General features: G+C 35.9%; 1 protein-coding gene across 4 annotated transcripts in view; it reads left to right on the top strand.

The window, feature by feature from the left end:
* LOC150106688 (methylcrotonoyl-CoA carboxylase beta chain, mitochondrial-like) overlaps positions 1-21,090 on the top strand; it is a 321,267-nt gene that overhangs the window by 237,820 nt on the left and 62,357 nt on the right. For all 4 annotated transcript variants that reach the window (XM_090392642.1, XM_090392638.1, XM_090392640.1 and 1 more), the window contains exon 10: positions 9,749-9,855. In XM_090392642.1, the coding sequence (XP_090248768.1) occupies positions 9,749-9,855 (107 nt within the window). The remainder of the gene's footprint in view (positions 1-9,748; positions 9,856-21,090) is intronic.

The raw sequence follows: 21,090 nt of genomic DNA, 5'->3' as shown, positions 1-21,090 counted from the left end.
TTTCATGGTATTTTCCAAAGGCTATCCAAACAAATTGAATTCTATGTATAATTTCTTCTTTACAGTCACCCATACTGTGATCTTTTGGCCAAAGTAAACATAGAAGGTTACTAAGATGAAAAGCCAAACGGCTATTTTTCTGGCGACCTTAATTAAAATTAAGGGGATAAAAATCCCTTGTTGTTTTACAGCCAGTAAGCGAAACTCATAGATCGTAGTTCTCGATCTTAGAGTTTCGCTTACTGGCTGTAAAACAACAAGGGATTTTTATCCCCTTAATTTTAATAGAAGGTTACTGTTTCAATTTTCTGGTGATTCATTTGTACTGGCTTTTTGGTAATATATTTATTATACATTATTTTTGTTCCTTGTTTATATTTAATCCTTTCTTTTTACTTTCCGCATTGAATTGAATGATCATTTGTTGAAGTTCTTCTGCAGAGCTTTCTAAAAGAACAATGTAATCAGCAAATTGTAGGTGATTTAATTCTTTCCCATTTACCATAATTCCTCTATTTTTCCAATCCAGGTTTTTAAAAATTTCTTCTAGGGCTGCTGTAAATAATTTAGGTGCAATAGCATTCTCTGTCTAACTCCCCTTTTTTATAGGAAATTTCACATCTATTCCTGATTTTAATGATGCAGTTGTGTTTTTATATAAATGACTAAGTACAGGGTGTCCAGGCTAGAGGTATACAAAAATACCCACATACATCTCAGTTTCTACAAAGTTTGTTATAATAATTTTTTTGTTATTATACAGAGTTACTCACCAAGTTTTTAAGAAAGTTAGTAAAGTTCAATGTGAGCACTCTTTGTAGCTTGACAGATGTCAAAACGATACTCGAGCTCTTGCCAAGTGTTTTCCAGCAACTGAGGTGTTATTATGCAGAGTGACTCACCACGTTTTTAAGAAGGTTAGCAAAGTTCAATGTGAGCGCCCTTTGTAGCTCGACAGATGTCAAAACGATACTCCAAAAATGTTTTCCAGGCAACTGAGGTGTTATTAGAGCAACTGCTGCAATGATATGCTGATTCAAATCATCCAAATTTCAAACTTTTCAAACAAATTTCAATTTGTTTATTTTTAAGAGTTTCTAAAATAGCTAATGTTGAGATTGAATCAAATGTCTTTTCAAAATCAATAAATGCTAGACCTAAGGGATTTTGATATTCATTTGTTTCTTCAATTATTTGTTTTATTACATATATCTGGTACACACAGTCTTTAATAAAGCCCCATGCAAAAAAGTCTAATGGAGTCATATCCGGAGAGTTAGGTGGCTAGGCAGTTGGGCCACCTCTTCTGATCCATCATCCAGGAAATGTCTCTTTCAAAAATGTAGTAACATTTTAATGGAAGTGTGATGGAGCACCATCTTGCTAAAATGTGAAACCTGGGGGGAATTTGTGGAACAGCAGAGATTTGCAGCATGTCAAGGTGTCTCATCAATGTGGACTCTATAAAAAAAAAAAAAAAAAAAAGTGAACTTATGATGCCATTTTCAGGGAATTTGAGATAATAGCTGTTCTTATGCATGTTTTTTGTGCATACACACTAGTGAAATGTGACAAAACAAATCTCGAAGAGATTTCCTATCGATTGAGCTTTAGTTTGAGAAAATATAATGAGTCATTCTTGCATTATAAGCCATTATTTTCTGATACCTCTAGCCCAGACACCATGCATATCAATTAAGTTTTTTTTTAATTTGTTGATTTTTAAGAATTTCTAAAATAGCTAATGTTGAGATTGAATCAAATGTCTTTTCAAAATCAATAAATGCTAGACCTAAAGGATTTTGATATTCATTTGTTTCTTCAATTATTTGTTTTATTACATATATATGATCATGCTGCTGTACTTTTATCTGAATCCTGCTTGCTCTGAAGGTTGGCAAAAATCTACACTGTTTTGTATTCTGTTGTTAATGATTATTGTAAAATATTTTTTATATTGTTGAAAGGAGACTGATAGGGCAGAATTTTTAATATCTTGTCTGTCTCCCTTTTTAAAAACTATAATAAGGATGGCATCGTTCCAACTCTTTGGTATTCTCTTCTGTTTTAGGCATGATGTACCAGCCGTTACTAAACTTTAGTAACGACTGGTACACTACCTGCTTTCAGAACTTTTATTGGTAAATTTTATTGAAAAATTGAAATATTTAATTTGCCTAAATTTTATAAAACTCCTTTAAATGTCATAAATTTCTATCATGTCCCCCTCTTTTCTGTCAATCAAGTAAACTTCGTCATCCACTCACCTTCAGTCTATCCCATTCCATGGACTTGTCACCAGTTTAGTCACTCATCTCTGAATCCTCCTTACCAACTCCTCTTTCTGATCCTCAAGAAACCCAGATGACCAAATCTGTGCACAGTAATCAAGATGTGGTTGAATCATAGCCTTATAAAGAGGGATAACAACTTCCCTATCTTTACTTGTTAGTGTGTTTTTCAACATCCAAGTAATTCTTTGAGCTATTTTGCCAACTTTTGTAATATGCCCTCTGAACTTCAACTCTCTGTCCACAATCATCCCCGAGTCCTTAGCCCTCATCAATTTCCTGCAGTTGTTTGCAGTCCAGTACATCAACCTTTGTCCTTATAACCTTACTTAAAGGTTATATATATATATAACCTTTGTTCTTTTGCCCACAATGCTAATTTATTTAAATCATCCCATAGGATAACATCATCTTTATCGACTACTGCTCTCCCTAGTTTTGCATCATCAGTAAACAACTGAATATCCTCCTGTCCTTAAATCTTTCCCTATATCATTGGTATAGGAAAATTAAAGAGTGGTGGCCCTAATATAGAACCCTGAGGTACTCCACTAGCCATTCTCCTAGATTCCACTCCACCATATACTACTCTCTGGTGTCTGTCTATCACACACTCTCCTGTCCATGCTACTAGCTTCATATGCATTCCCATTTGCTCCAACTTTTGTAATAGTGTGTTCCATGTGGTATTCTGTCAGATGCCTTTGCAAAGTCCAGTAGTATCATGGTGTAGTATCATTTCCTTTATCAAATTCTGCTGTCACTTTATTATAAAATGTGGATAAATTACTAACATAACACTTACCCTTTACAAAGTCATACTGCTCACTATAGAGTATCACATCCCTATCCACCCACTGGTGAATTTTACCTTTAACCAACTTTTTCAGTACTTTAACAACTACTCCTGATATATTAACTAGTCTATAGTTTGCTACCTCTGTCTCGAAGATAGCTTTATGCAGTGAAACTATATTATTCTATTTCCACTCTCCTGGAATCCTGCCAGAGCTGAGACTCAGACTGAACAACTTCATCAGAAGCAATGCCAGTACTCTTGCACATTCATGTACTATACGGTTTGACATGCCATTCAGTCTCTGCTGTATTCACATTGCTTTTTTTTTAATATGCTGAACACCTCCTGTTCACATACCTCAATTTTGATATGCATTTCTATCACGCCAACTGCAACATCTCCACCTGGATGATACACCTTTGCAAAATGATCACTCAGCAGCAATTCAACTACTTTTTTTTGCTCTGTCAACTTCCTGCCATAGTCATTTTTCCTTTTATTTGCTACATAACAGAAAAGACCTTTTGGATTTACTTTGTCTTGCTTAGCTAATTTTCTTTCATAATCTGATATGGCCTTTCTTATCACACTAGTCACCCTTCTGCTCATCAGTATGTTTCTTTATATTTTCTCCACAGTGTTTTCTTTTTTTTGCAGCTCTTGCTTTACATCTCTGCTCATCCACTTAATCCCCACTTGGTTTATCCTCTCTAACTGGGGTATACAATTTGATACTGCTTCTCTCAAACAATCTCTGACCACTTCCCATGCATTACTGACATTCTTTCCTTGTAGCTACTCAAGCCATGGCACTGCTCCAAGTTGCCTCCTGATTTTATCATAATTACCAGCTTTATAGTTCAACATAAATCCTTTCTTGATAGTGAATTCCACATATTTGGCAACTTCCCAGAACAAGACTGCATGGTTACTCCCCAATTAGAACAGAGTGTTTACCTTGGTTATGGATATATCTTCTTATCTTATTACCAGATCCAACACTCAAACTCTTTATACACCATATATAACATGTATTTCAGGTAATTATCCCTTAACCTGTATAAATTCCACTTCCATCTTGCTATGCCCCTTTCTTCCCTCCAATGGGAGTTGAAATCTCCCATTATAATTGCTCAGCTTGCACTCATTGTGCTAATCTGCTGATGCATGGTATCTACATCTTCCTGTGGATCCCTCTCTGTCTACAATATATTTTGTCATATTGGCCTCTCTCTCACACCAGACAGCCTCAAATGAACTATCATCTCCGGTCCTAAAATCCTCTCTAACTTCTGATTTTTTTGGTTGCAGTTCTTCAACTATCATCAGCTATACCCCATCTCATGTTCTAGTCTCTCTATCCGTCCTTAAAATGAAATAATCTTTGCATTCTATCCCTGTAATTTTATAATTTTCTCTCAACCAGGTCTTACTGATGCTTATAATTTTTGGCTAAGATGAGCTGACCAATGCCAAAAACTCCTCTCCCTTAGTCATGATACTTCTGGCATTTATGTACATGCATTTCAACATCCCTTTATACCCACAATTACTCTTGTGTAATAATGTCATTACCTATGTATTCAAATCAGAAACCTGTGAAATCACATACAGCATTCGATAATCATTTCTGTACACTTGCTCATTTATCTCAGGGGTGGCCAGACTCGTGCTTGCTTGCACCCCCTCCCCCCACTAATATCTCTAGTTCCCTGGTTTTGTGCTTCCAAACTCCCATTAAATAACCCTTTCTCCAAACAAATAACTCCAAAACTATTTAAATGTAGCTTGTCAGGCATATATAAGTCTTTTCATCCATGAAATTTATTCCATATATCTAAAAACTGCACACCATTCCTCCTGTACAATCTTCTCATTGACTCATTAGCAGTCATGGCCCTTTTTTTTAACTCTGTCCAATCATACCAACTCAGTAAACTCATAATCTTTACTTCTTTACATTTCATTTTTATTTCTTTTGACAATTCTTTCATATCTTCTCTCATTGCATATCTCTACCCTTTCAAATCATTTGTTCCTATAAATTAAAGATATCAAGAAATCATATACTTGGTTTAATCCTTTATCCAAGTTTAAGCAAACAAGGTTTGCATCTGAAGTATTTTCAGGACTGGAGCAACTCGTATATAGAAGCTAATAACTTCACATCACTTGCCTTAGAATCCCATAATGCAAAGCATATATCTTTTTTGAAAATTATGGAGACAACTACTGTGTTTGAATAAAAACTTTAGTTTAATATAATTACAATCTACATTCGATGTTTCGACCTTTATGTCAAGGTCATCTTCTGGTGCATAACCACTATACACAGAAAACAGGCTACACTATAATCAAACTGGTTTGTTGAAGTTACTGACCAGCCGCTACAACAATTGTTGGCCTGACCTCTGGTAAAAAAAAAAAAAAAAAAAATTATACATCAGCACTAGAGTCCTATTATTAGTGTTATCTGTTGGTTGTAGAAATACATTGGGTGCAACAACAAGTCTATGTATCTATCTATATACATATATTAACATCATGATTATACATGTACATTCCAGCCAGTTGGTATGGAATGGTTTTTAATACTAGCTGAAGATTGGCTAGAGTCCTGACTTATGCTGGATCTTATATATTAGGTAGGCTGAATGTGTGCCATCAAGATCCTTAGAATTTTCATGCCATCTTTGTTGTTGATATTTGGATGGTTTATCAGGATTTCGCAGGCTTCCTTAAATTTCTTTTCATTGAAAATTATGAAGACAACTACCGTGTTTGAATGAAAATACATTTATTTAAATTTATTTATCCAAATACATTTTCAAAAATGTATTCGGATCACCGTGTAAGCTTAAAAGAAGAAACAAAGCATATATCCTTGCAAACATGTATAATGCTATGCATTATGGGAAGGGGCACTACCCAGGTCATATTTTCACTAAGGCAAGTGATGTGAAGTCATTAGCTTCTATGTATGAGTGTCCCAGTCCTGAAAATATTTAAGGTGCAAACCTTGTTTGCTTAAACTTGGATAAAGGATTAAACCAAGTATATAATTTCTTGATATCTTTAATTTATAGGAACAAATAATTTGAAAGGGTAAAGATATGCAATGAGAGAATAGCAAAACAAGTGTTCTCTGCCAGGTTAGCAGGAAAAAGACCCAGAGGAAGACCAAGATATAGGTGGATTGATACGGTAAAAAGTGCCTTAGAAGATAGAAATATAAGATCTGATAATGTTGGAGTGTCAAGATCTGATAATCTTGACAGGCAACAGACTAATTGGAAGGAAAATTGGAGATAGGAAGTTAGTAATGATGTAAATTTTTCATGTAGTACTATCATATCCTGTACACCCTTTAGGGTGCATGGCAGGAATTTGATGATGATTATGTTGTCACTATCCAGACTGGTTTCAACCTTTATTGAAGCCTTATCAGTGGGAGCCAGACAAGACAGTAATATCTTGTCTGGCTCCTCCATTTTCACCTCATTAGCTTCTGCATTACTTCAACCTTGGTGTCACCTCTGGGTCTGGCTCCCACTGATGAGACCCCAATAAAGGTCGAATCTGTCTGGGTAGTGACCCTTCCCATAATGCATAGCATTATACATGTCCACAAGGATATGTGCTTTGCATTATGGGATACTAAGGCAAGTGATGTGAAGTCATTAGCCTCTGTGTTAGAGTTGCTCCAGTCCTGAAAATACTTCAGGTGCAAACTTTGTTTTCTTACACTTGGATGAAGGATTAAACCAAGTATATAATTTCTTGGTATAGTATGCCCACAGTTTGTAGAGCTCCGCTTGGCTTTCTGCCAAGAATAGTCGATTCATGCTGAAGGGGCAAAAGAAATGAAGGATGTACGAATCGGTCGCCAACATGTGAAATCACGTACTTCCTTATCTGTCGCTGTACTAATTTAAAAACTACAATGTTTGTAAAAGAAAAGCTAAATTTTCTGACCTGTAATAATAAACAAACTCATCCCAGAAGATGGATTGATTATCCTATTATTGGAATGGATTCTCCTTTCTGTGACATGCGCAGAAGTGTCAAAGGGTCTTGAATCTGTGGGCGTACTATATCCTTAATTTATAGTATAACCAATTGGAAAAACTTCGAACAACTTTGTTGCTGTTTATTTTCACTTATTATTATAATATTTGTTTTTATTTTTATTTATTTTTCCTTTCACTTCTTATTATAAGTAAAATGGGTGTTTAACACCACAGATTCATATTATAAATTAAGAGACTGAGTGAGAGACAAAGAAAATTCAAAAATAATATATTTATTTACAAGTAATATTAATGTAGATTTATGGTATTGCCTTAATGATGCGTGTAAATTGTTTATGTTTCACAAGTGCTATATACAAATATGCATTTTTAAATGAACTTATTTCCTAAAGAGAAAAAGGGCCCACAAACTCAATACATTTAAAAAAAAAAAAAAAACAGAAACGTTACGTAAGATTTCTTTTCTTCAAAATCACAGGATTTGATGAGAATACACAAACTTTAAACTCATAAAATACAGTTTCTTCAGTTCTCCGTAATGGCCATAAAAATATAAATTTCTTAACTCATACCTGTTTTTCTTCTAAAACAAGAAAATAATTTTTTTCACAACAACCTTTCTTAAAAAATAAAAACATATTACTTTCATATCTTCTCTGTAGTATCAGTTCCTCTTTCCTTAAAATCTGAAGATAACTTTAAAGTTCATCGCTTTTGTGTTAACACCACTTATCTGGAATAAGTTTGCTGCATACCGTATCAAAGGAACTGTTGGCTGCTTCAGCAGAAACTATATAATAATTTTTTCTATCTCACAACTTTGCTTCATATAAGAGAATTTCTTCCATTAATTTTAGGATAACTATTTGTTTTCCTCATAATGCTGTTTTTTCACCTTTTTGGCTTAGTAAAATCCTTAAAACTCTCTTTCTCTCCTAAATTTCCAACTCTTTTTGAACATCATTTTTTTCTCTCTCTCTCTCTCATGTGACAGTTGGTCTATTATTCTCTCTTGCTCACTAATTCAACTTCCTCTTTGGAAGTACAGTGTTCGCGCAACCACGCTATTGCCTAACATGGTAAGCAACATGGCGGTGAGATGAAGGTCGACTGTAAACAAGCCTGCAATTCTTATTATAAGTAAAATCTATTTCACTTCTTATTATAAATAAATCAGTTTATAAGTAAAAACACCCATTTTACTTATAATAAGAAGTGAAAGGGAAAAAAAATAAAAACAAATATTATAATAATAAGTGAAAAACTTGAGAGAAGAAATTCTTCTCTCAAGTTTATTATTGAAATAAACTACATTAGATTTGAGTCCTTTTTAGATAAATATTACAATCGAATAGCTGTAACAAGCTCTAAGTATACAAAGCTTTCTTATATAAGCATTTGTACTTACAAGAAATAATTCATTTGTTTTTATATACATTTTTGAAATGTTTAACTACATGATAAATACCAAAAGTTATCCTTTCCTTTTTATTTAACTAAATCAGCTGCTACTAAAAATAATAATAATAATAATGCAAGATAACCTGATATCGGTATATAGCACATATCCTACTTTCCTGTCTTAATAATCATCTATTTCACTTTTCCCCTTGTGCAAACTAACAGCTTCACAAACATTCTTGATCTTTGCACCTGGGAAACATGCTTTTTTCACTTTCTCATTAAGTATGCCTCCTACTTATTTCCAGTATCTTGCACTTTCAATACTTTTCCACTATTCACTTTTTCTTTCATCTTCTGCCTGCTGTATCACATGACAATCTTTTCTTTAGTTGCTCTGGCTCCTGTTTTGTCCTGTAAAGGACACCATAAGTGCTCTTTTTCACTGCTTACTATCACTTCATCATCCACTTCTTTCATGCTCTCATTCACTACTTCCACATTCTCCAGAACACCTTTGCTGTCTTTCCTTGTATTGTTAATATTTGTCACTTTATTTTCCCACTTTCTACGACTTGCATTTCCTGCACTCACACACGAAACATTTATGCTTAACCTTCTCTCCATTCTCACTTTTGTACCATAATCCATTCACTCTTAGCATTTAATACATAGAGCATACACTACATCATACAAAATCCCTCTTGCTAAACTCTATGAACAAGGAAGCCTTGGCCACTATTTTTATTGTATGCATTGGTGTCATGAAAATTACTTAGCTGTTTTTCACTCCTATTTGAACACAGGATCTCAGTAAGAAATTTCTTCCAGTTTTGAGATTCTGCATTTTGAGTGTAGCAAATGGACAAGTTAACATTCTTGTCCTGCATGTATTTTGGAAAATGGGAAACATGTTAAAGAGGCTTGGATGGAAGTGGCTGACAATTTTTCAGAATAAAACAAAAGAGAAAGGGAGTGGAGGAATAGAGAACAATGTGGACATTCCTGTAAATTGAGTAAAAGTGTGGAACACAGCTGAGTATATTTTTATCTGACAAGTGAAATATAATCCTAGCTGAAATATTAAGTAGGTACTGATGTTGAATTAACTGCATGAGTCTTGGGCTTACGAATTTATATAATAATAATAATGATAAAGATTATTTGATTAACAAAGATCACATTTACCCTTTTTATATTATATATATATATATATATATATGCAGGAAATATTAAAGAGAGGGCCAAAATGACAGCTGCTCATTCTTGCACTTTGGTTCCAAAAATTGTCGTTAATATTGGTGGTTGCTATGGAGATGAAAACTTTACTATGGTATGTTAAGTGCAGAAAGTTTAATAACTATTTAGCATGTAATATACTAAATAGTACATGTTAAAAATAAAATCTTGTTTACATGGGTTAGTAACTTAATTAGTAACAACTTTACCTATTAGATAGAAAGGTCTGAGTTTAAATTTTACTGATAAAAATAATTATATTTTTTAATACATTTTTATATTCTACTAGCCAGGTTGGCCATGTGAATAATGCCACAGCTTTCAAAACCAGTAGGCTTTAGGTTCGAGTCCCATTGTGTCATGGATGTTTGGGAATCCCTTTGGGTGGTACAAACAATTTTCATTGCTCAATATTAGATTACCCTGTTTATTAGAAGCATGAAATGGCTTGAAAAAAACATACATTGGACATCTAGAGCAGTAGAACAGATTATGTAATCTCAGTTTGCTTATGGTACAATGCAAATTAAATTTACAGTGTTTCGTGAATAGTGAGAATGATAATGAATATACAATAAATGATGATGAGTAAAACATGTATTTATAAAAATGATAAATGGAAAGGCACCTGGATTGATGGAATACTAACAGAAATGTTGAAAAGTAGAGTGGATTTTTGCATGAAAAACTGGCAGAATTGTGTAGAGTGTTTTAAAAAAGGAAGAACTCCTCCTCCTCCCTCCCCACACACACACACACAAAAAAAAGTTGGAACACTGGAAAATCATCCTTTTTATAAGAAAGGCAATAAAACTAACATAAAAAATTATAGACATTTAATCTTTTCTCAATCGTTTATTATTATTATGTTTGGATTATAGATACCACAATAAACATTGTAGAGAGGCTTATACGCTGGTTAAACATGATAACTAATAATTAAGGAATTGACAGCATACACTAGGAATATAAATTAAATAAACTTTAATATATACTTTCCAATATTTCGGCAAACATCACATTGCCATCTTCTTGGGAACTTAATACAAAGACACGTGCACACAAGTACTACATAACAGCAAATGAGAACTGAAGCTGGGAAGCTAACGTTTTCCTAAAGTCCTGATGGTGCCCCCATGGCGGGCTATATTGGTAGTTCTTGGCCTTTGGGCTGAAGTTCTTCTGATAAATGTTTCCAAATTTGGGGCAGTCTCATGCATCCAAATTTGTTGAGGTTTGGCATGTTCCTAAGGGCTGAGGCTGATTCCATGAATGGCCTTTCATAATTGAACTTGCTGCAGTGTATTGCTGTGGCTTTTTTCCATCTTATTCTGTGGTGAGTATCCAGAGTGTAGTCAGCAAGCCCAGAGTGGCTGTACTGGTGAAATCGGGTGTAATCCTTGTGTTCTGAGATTCTGATATTTGCTGTCCTGCCTGTTTGGCCAAAGTAGGACAATTTAGAGCTTCAAGGGACCTAGTATACACCAGGTAGGTTTAGGGGAAGTGGTTGGTCTTTAGTGGAGCGGATAAGGGATGCCAATTTTCTGTGTGGTCTGTAACAAGTGGTCAAGTCATGACTTGCCCACTTGTATAACATCATCCGCATAAAGCAAAGAGCTGACATTAACATCTCCAATTTTGATATCATGTTTAATACCACTTTCCTTCATGTGATCCATATAGATAATGAATAACAGAGGGGATAATGTACACCCTTGTCTCACACCAGATTTAACATTAACCATCTTCCTGTACTTCCTTCAATTCTAACTGCTGACTTACAACTCAAATAAAGACTAAGTATTGCATGATATAATGCCCCATTAACACCATATAACTGTAGCGTATTGATTAGTTTCTCTCTTGGGACCTTATCATATGCCTTTTCCAAATAGAAAAAAAAATAAATACAGATCTTTATTATATTCCCATGCTTTCTCGACTATTTGTCGTAAAGTGAAGATCTGATCCTGACAGCCTCTATTTGGCCTGAATCCAGCTTGTTCTTCACCCAACTTTTCTTCCACAATTCTTCTCAACCGTTTCTCAAGTTTACTTGCATAGATCCTGCCAGGAACACTCAGTAGGGAAATACCTCTGTAATTCTCACATTCAGTTTTATTTCCCTTTTTATATATGGGCACTATTAGAGCTCTACTCCAATCATCGGGAATTTGTCCCTCTGTCCAGGCTTTCTGAACTATGCAGTGCAGCCACTGTAAGACTTTTATACCACCATACATCAGCATTTCTGGTCGAATATCATCTGCTCCTGCCTGCCTTGTCACATTTCAAGCCTTTGATGACTTTTTCTTCTTCAAGTATGGATATGTATTCCTGATTGTATGCCTGTTGAGTGTTTTTTTACCACTGTGCTATCACTGCTTGTTTCATTTAGCAATTTTTCGAAGTAATTACTCCATACTTCAAGGATATCTTTTTCTCCTGTTTTCATGTCACCTTTATCATCTCTAACTCCTTTTACAGCACTCTTTCCTCCATTTCTAAGCTTCTTCAATAACCTCCAGAATATCTTACCACCTTCTTGATATTTATTTTCTATGTTCTTGCCAAACTTCTCCCATGACTTTTGTTTAGCTAGTTTTACACAGTGTTTAGCTTTCTTACATTTGTCTCTGTATTCTCTAAGAGCCAAAGCTGACTTATTTGCCAGGAACTTTTGATATGATTTCTTCTTTTCCTTTCACTGCCTCTTTAACTTCCTGTGTCCACCATGAAGTTCTGATTTTTCTATCCTTGCAGACAACCTTACCACATGCCTCTCTGGCTGAATCAATCAGGGTTTTCTTCAAAGCTTTCCACTGAATCTCCAAGGTTTGGTTCCTGTTCTTAAACTCTTTCATTTTTTCTTCAATAATCTTTGTATATGTTAGTCTACAGTTCACATCTGAGAGCTGCTCAACTTTTATTCGCTTTAAAACTTTCTTACATGTTAATCTTTTCAATATGAAATTCAATTTTATCCTGCTCAAGACTAAATAGTGATCACATCCAATTTCAAATCGTCTGTATACTCCAGTGTCCTGCACCAGGGAGAAAACATCACTATCAACAATAACATAGTCAATGAGACTTTTCTTATTCCTTGCCCCTTCTCTCCATGTGAATTTGTGCACATTTTTATGTTGGAACATGGTGTTAGTAATAACTAGTCCATGTCCTGAGCAGAAATCCAACAGGTATTTGCCATTATTATTAGGTTTGCTCTTTTCTCCAAATTTTCCCAAAACATTTTTGTATGTCTGACGATCATTTTGTGTTCTGCTATTTATATCCCCAGCAAGAACCAACTTTTCCTTTTTCATTGTGTCAGTTGCTTTTTCTAAAGCATGAAAAAATTCCTCCACTTCTACCTTAGTAGAACCTTCTGTGAGACCATAGGCACAAATAAGTCTCATTGTCTAGTTCCCCATTCTCATATTTGCCCACATTACTCTACTTGAGACTGCCTGCCATTCAAGAAGATTAGCCTCGTATTTTGTGTTGAATACTATGGCTACTCCTTCTTTTCCTTGATTGTCATTGCCTGAATATAACATTTTGTATTTATTGCTCAGAAAGATCTCACCAGTTGTGGTCTTTTTTGTTTCAGTCACCCCTATTATGTCGATCTGGTACTTATCTAATTCCTCAGCTAGCTCCATTTCTTTGCTATTCAGGCTTCTTATGTTGATAGTACCAATCTTTAATTCTGGTGATGTTGAGTTGGGGTGTGTTTTCAGATTTGTTCCAGTAGCTGACTTTTCGCTGTTCGCTCTGGTTCCCTGGCGAAAACAACGGGGTCTTGTTTAACTGGACGATCCCCCAGCTGGCATGAAATTTTGCTATGTTGTACCATCATTCTTTATTTTGGTTTAACCAATAAGAATACAATTTGGTCGACTAAATCCCAAATTGCCAGCTCATCCTCGTTCGTTCAGTATCCAGGTAGATACCCAACAGCGTGCACCATGAGAAGGTGAGGATTGGACATTAGGTCAGAATCCCTGGTCGGTTCTCCGCATTCCTTTAAAGGCTATGTGAGATCTCCTCTCAGTTAAACAGCTTTGACCCTTAAGCACCCCGATAAAAAATGTAAATAATAATAATAATAAGTGGGTAAGGAAACAAACAAAGGTAATGGATAATGCTGTTGTAATGAAAAGTATTGTCTTTTTATTACAATTGCTATTGTAATAAAAAGACAGTAAATGGTGCTGGGCAGGGCATGTGACGAGAGTATCTAACAAGAGAATAGACACTAAGAAGTGGTCATCAAAGACTAGGCAGACCAACAGCAAGATGGAATAGTGAAATTATTATTTTCCTGACCTCCATGGAATCACAAGACTCATCATGCGAGGTTAGCATAAAGTGTATCATACTGCTCCTTAAAATCATCCACAGTCTGCATGTTCACCACCCTCTCAGGCAATGTATTCCATGCTCCTACCACTCTCCACACATAAAACGTACTGCTTACACTTTTACTGACCATCTTCTTTTGCAACTTTCAGGGATAACCCCTTGTCCTTGCTCCTTTTACTTGTTCTACCATATGAAAAATCTCCTCAGTGTTAATACGATAATAACATGTCTCAATCATAATCAACTTTGTACAGTCCTGATATCGTTATCCGTCTTTTCACTTTCTCTCCAAGGTTACTTCATCCCTTTCAGATCCCAGCGACCAGATCTGAGCACAGAAATCCAGCTGTGGTTTGATCAAAGCTGTATAGAAATGGGATCCCAGCACACTTTTATTTCTCTTGGTCAGTGTTCTCCACAACATTGCTGCAGCTCTCTGAGATGTCTTCACAACCTTTGCAATATGGTCTTGGAACTTCAAATCTCTATTCACAATCACCTCAAGATCCCTTGGTTCCTCCACTAAATGAGTACAAAGTATCCCATTTGTAGATACCAAATTTTAAATCCTTACATTTAGTTGCATTAAACTGACATCCTCCATTCATTTGCCTACCTTTCTAACTTATTCAAATCCTCTTGAAGAGGCAAAATATCAGCACTATTACTAATAACCATCCCAAGCTTCACATCATCTGTCTGCAAACAACTGACCATCTCCCTGTAGTCCTGTGACATTATCATTGACATAAAGATTGAACAGCAATGATCCTAGGACTGAAGCCTGTGGAACTCCACTGGTAACCTTCCTATCTCTGATACTGCTCCCCCCATATACAACTCTCTGATATCTATCAGAGAGCCATTTACTAATCTAATCCACTAACCTGATATCCAAACCTATATGATACAACTTAAAAATCAATTTGTCATGTTGATTTTTAAAATGTCTTGGAAAAATCCAAAAAGATGACAGTGTATGCCTTACCTTCATGCAATACTCTTGTTATGCTATTGTAAAAGGTAACCAGATTATTGAAACAAGAGTGTCCTTTAACAAATCCTATGCTGGCCTGCATAAATATATTACCCTCATCTGCCCAATTCTGTATACACATTTTTACCAATTTCTCCAAAATCTTAACAACTACAGAAGAAATACAAACAGCCCTGTAGTTTGATATCTCCATTCTACAACTATCCTTATGCAATGGTACTATCTTACCCTCCCTCCACTGTCTAGGAATCTGCCCGAGTTAAACCGAATGTGCTATAGAACAGTCATTTCACAATGGAATTTCACAATGTGCTTTCCACCTGGTCCCCCTGCCTTATTGACATTTAGCATACTCAGTATTTGGAATATATCCTCTTCATTCACTTCTAACACTTCACCACTAATTATCCTTCTAGGAATAAAACCTGTAGTACTAGGATGTAACACTGATAAAGTGATCAGTGTGTTACATCCTGTGGTATACATATGTGTCATTGCTGTCAACAATTTTTTCTTATGTACTAATGACCCCCCCCCCCCTTCCTTCAAATTCTTTCATCCATTGTACTGCTGCAAGCTAGTTTTTAAGTCTCTGATAGTTGCTTGCCTTATAATTCCATGTAACTACCTTCTGTTCTGATACCTTCACATGCCTATTCATCCTCTAAGTCAGGACTAAATGGTCACTCTCACGAATTGGGGGGAGGGGGGAGTATGCCATCTCGGTCACAATCAGTCAGATCCTCTGATGCCATGACCAAATCCCAAACTCTTCTTCCTTGTGTTCTCTCCACTACATGCTCCCTAAGACAGTTTTCCCTCAAGAAATCCAAAAATTCAGTTCCCTTATTACTGCATGCTCTCTCCTCTGCCCAGTTCATATCACTATAGTTGAAGTCCTCCTTAATGATTGCTTACTTTGCACTTGCCAAACTAATTTACCTAAACATTTCCTGCTCACCACAATCTATATTCCCCAGTCTGTAACAACATCCCACTAAATATCTTGTCTTATAAACACCTATCTCACTCCATATACTTTCAAAGCCATTAGTGTTATTTCCACTGAGATTCTTTACCCCGAGAGTGCACAATTCATCTCTTATCATAAGTAACACTCCACCACCTTCCCTATCCCACCAACATATACTATACCCTTCGATTTCTATCCCTGTTAAAACAACCTCCTCAGTTAACCAAGTTTCACTGATACTAACAACAGTTGGAGAAACTGCATCAATCAATACCACAAGCTCATTTCCTTCATTCCTCATATTCCTAGCATTTGTATACAATAATACCAGTGTATTGCCAGTATTCCTATAGCCATTATCACTCTCCTCATATGCCACCTGACTCTGTGATATAGTGTATGCTCCCTCATTTCTCAAGTCACTATTCCCACGAGGCCATCCCCACAACATTCTGCTTGTGCAATCCTAGTTTCCCTGTTGCAACACACTCACTTGTCCAGAAAGCAACAGTTTGTCCAAATTCCTGTGCCCTTCTGCATTCAAATGCAATCCATCCCTTGCATACAGCTCTCTTCTTCCCTCACTGTACTTCATGCATCCACACATTCCAGACTGCTTTTCCTACACATTCTTGCTATCATCTCATTCGTCATCACCTCTTCTTCTTCTTCTCCATTCTGCATTATCATACCTGGGCAACACACTCACTATCTTTCCTCAGACACATATCTGCTGCATTATATCTGACATCAACCTCAAATCTCAGGTCATTTGTCCCAATCATTACTATCATCTCCTCCACACTTTCACTGCCATTGCCACACACTCTATTGTTCCGCCAGGCAAGGACTCTTCTGGCACTCTACACTGCACGTCCTGAATAATTGAATCTCCATACTTGACATTCCAAACAGATTCATTCATCCTTCTCTCACTGACATTCCTGCCACTTATGGCTTCCATTCTCTCTCTCTCTTGCTCTTTTCTTTCACCTTTTTATCCTTTACTTCCACACTCTCTCATCCTTCTGCAGTTTCCTCTTTTCCCCTGTCTCTCACCCCTGCTCTCTATTGCTGTTCTCTTACACCTACTCATTCCTCTCACAGTATCCAACCTTTGTCCTCCTAAGATCTTCATTCACCTTACTCAACTCAGTCTTCATTATTTCCATTTCCTTTCTCCGGAGTTCTATTTCTCTCTCTGCACATTCTGCTTTCAGTTGACATTCACAAACACAGTCATGTCCATCAGACAAATAATCTTCGTCCACTAAACTGCCCAAGGCTAAATATATATAGGTCTTTATATATATATTCTATTTCTCTCCATTCTCCAACACACACACACACACACACACACACACACACATTACTGTCATCCACAAACTGAAAATCACCCATTTCCAAAGCCCCATCGCTGCTGCTACTAAATTCCAATATCAAGACACTGATGTCTCCCAATGCCTCCCACCTCCTACATTCTTTCTTATCCCATATAAATTTATTCAGCTGACTTCCTACCATACCAGCTTTACTAATTCTGTTGTCTATTTCCATATTTAATTTACCATCTTCACTAAATATTGTGCCTAAATAGCTGAAACATTTTACATGTTCTATAGATTCACCATTCAGGATACACTTGATGTTTTCAATGTTTATGCCTATTTCCATAATAGGCCAAGTCACAAGGAACTTCATACACTCCTGGGTGTTCTAAAGGGTGAAGTTTATCCTTAGGCGAGCAGATCAGAGTTGCCAGCTTGACATAAGGTTTGAAAGTGGTGCAAGACCATGTTTCATCAATACTTTGGCTATCTTTTCTGATGTACCTCTGGGAATAGAAATGGTCATGTTGTATTCTTGTGTATTATTTTTTCTTGTTATTTCTGACCTTCATACCAAATCTATTACAACAGTTATTCAATCTAGTCAGGGAATCTTGCAGACTTGTACTGGATTCATTTAGAAGTATAACATCCTCCATATAAAATAAAGAGCTGAGATTAACTTCTCCAATTTTGATATCAGGTTTAATACCACTTTCTTTCATAATGTGATCCATATAGATAATGTAGATAATGAATAACAGTGGAGATAATGTGCACCCCTGATTTTACTTCAAACCATTTTCCTGTACCTCCTTCAATTCTCAGAAACTGCTGACTTACTTCTTAAATAGCGACTTTGTATTACTTGATATAATGTCTGATTTAAACCATATAACTATAGTATTTTGAAGAACTTTCCTCTTGGCACCTTATCATATGCCTTTTCCAGATCAATAAAACTTAAATTACAAATCCTTGTTATATTCCCAAGATTTATTAACTATTTGTCTTAAAGTGAAAATATGATTCTGACAACCTCTATTTGACCCGATCTAGCTCTTTCTTCACCAAGCTTCCCTTCCACAATTTTTTTTAGCCTTTTCTCAAGTATACTTGCATAAATATTACAAGAAACACTCAGTAGAGAAATACCACTGTAATTCTCACATTCAGTTTTATTTTCCTTTTTATAGATGAGTACTATGAGAGCTCTGCTCCAATCATCTGAAATTCAACCCTCTGACCAGGCCTTCTGAATTATGCAATGCAGCCACTGTAAAACTTTTATACCTTCATATTTGAGCATTTCTGGCAAAATTTCATCTACTCCAACTATCTTTCTGCATTTCAGCTTTTTGGATGACTTTTTTCTACTTCAGGTATGGATATGTATTCCTGACTACATTCCTGTTTGGAGTTTTCTACCATTATACTGACACTGCTTGTCTCATTTATCCATCTTTCAAAGTAATTACTCCAGACATTATCTTCAGTTTTGTTTTCATGTCACCTTTGTCATCTTTAATTCTTTTTATAGTACTCTTTCCTCCATTTCTAGCCTTTTCAATAGTCTCCAAAATATTTTGCCACCTTCCTGATATTTATTTTCTGTTTTTAGCAGTCTTCCCATTTTTGTTTAGCTAGCTTTAAACAGTGCTTTGCTTTCTTACATTTTTCTGTATTATCTAAGAGTACCAGCAGAATTCCTTGCCAGGAACTTTTGATATGTTTACTTCTCTTCCTTGACTGTCTCTTTAACTTCCTGAGTCCACCATAGAGTTCTAATTTTTCTATCCTTAAAGAAAACATTGAATCAAGCAATGTTTTCTTTAGGATTTGCCAATGATTCTTCAAGGTTTGGTTTTTATTTTCATACTCTTTCATTTTTTCTTTAATCATGTTTGTGTATTTGAGTCTACAGTTCATCTCTGAAAGCTGCTCAACTCTGATTCATTTTAAAACTTTCTTACACACTCTTCTTTTCAATATGAAATTCAATTTTATCTTACTCAAAACTAAATAGGGATCATTTATTATTCAAATCCTCTGTATATACTCTTGTGTTCTGAACTAATGGGAAAACTTTGCTTTCAACTATAACATAGTCAATGAGACTTTTCTCGAAGCTTCTCTACATGTGAATTTGTGCACATTTTTATGTTGGAACATAGTGTTCATAATAACTAATTCATGTCCTGAACAGAAATCCAGCAGTCATTTACCATTACTATTAGCTTTGCTCTTTTCTCCAAATTTTCCTTAAACATTCTATCTATCCTTTCCCTTCTGCCATACGGCCAGCGGAGGGTAGCTATATATGCTACCATACTAGGGAGATGATTATGAGCAAGGTGGTTTCCCGTTGCCTTCCTTGCCGTAAGTATTTTTTATGACTGTAACCTGTGTGTTCACGGGGCCAGTTTGCCTGCTTGCGGGATGAAAAACCCCAGATAAACTGGCGGAAAAAAACCTACTGTCCACGCCCAAGACCGGCTAACTTGGCTATGGCTGAGGAAGATCCTTGAGCTCCTCACGTCTCCGACGGGAATCGAACCTAGGACACTCCTTCCCCAGGCATATGGTTGCGAAGCGCTAAGCCACTAGGCTAACTGTGCGGACTCCTTAAACATTACTATATCTAATCATTTCCTACTCTGCTGTTTGGATCTCCAACAAGGACCAATTTTTCCTTTTTCATTGGGCCAGCTGCCATCCCTAATGCCTCAAATATTCCTCCATTTCTTCCTTGGTAGAACCTTTTGTGGCATCATAAGCATAAATAAGTCTCAATGTCCAGTTCCCATTCTGATATTTGCCTGCATCACTCTACTTGATATTGCCTGCCATTCAAGAAGATTATCCTCATATTTAGTGTTGAATACTATAGCTATTACCTCTTTTCCCTGATTGTCATTGCCTGAATATAACATTTTGTATTTGTCGTTTAGAAATATCTCACCTGTTTTGGTCTGCTTTGTGCCTATTATGTCAATCTGGTACTGTTCCATTTCCTTTCCATTCATGCTTCTTTTGTTGATAGTACCAATCTTGAACTCTGTTAATGTTGAGTTGTGATGTGTTCCTGGATTTAATTATTTAATTAATTTAATTATTAATTATAATTATTAGATAGGCACAACTATAGAATCAAGGACTCATTGAGGAATGGCCTCTTCCAGGTCATGCAGTGTCTAAATACTTGTTTATAACTTTCTTTCAAAGCATGCATCAAAGATACACTTGCAGGATCTGGTGGTAGCCCATTCCACACTTCCCACATGTCCCAAGATGATGAAACACCTTATTACTAAAATACTCTGGATATACCCATGGTATTTTAGTAATAAGGTGTGACACCTTTTGGCTACTTGTATATGGAAATATGACTTCTGCATTATTTCCACCATGGTATCACTTCTTGTTGTGGTTGCCACTGATGAGACTTCAATAAAGGTTGAAACTGTGACCCTTCCCATAATGCATAATATTATATGTGTCCATAACGATATGGGCTTTGCATTGTGAGATACTAAGTCAAGTGATGTGAAGTCATTAGCATCTAGGTACGAGTTGCCCAGTCATGAAGTTACTTCACGTGCAAACATTGTTATTCATGACTTATTTTTCACGGTATTAACAACACCACATAATTTTATCAAA

The sequence above is a fragment of the Typopeltis vanoorti genome, chromosome 5 (genome assembly GCF_054136105.1).
Source record: "Typopeltis vanoorti isolate ZY-2024b chromosome 5, IOZ_Tvanoo_1.0, whole genome shotgun sequence".
Taxonomy (NCBI): Eukaryota; Metazoa; Arthropoda; class Arachnida; order Uropygi; family Thelyphonidae; genus Typopeltis; species Typopeltis vanoorti.
Note: the sequence above shows the minus strand (reverse complement) of the source record. Positions and strands in the feature narration are given on the sequence as shown.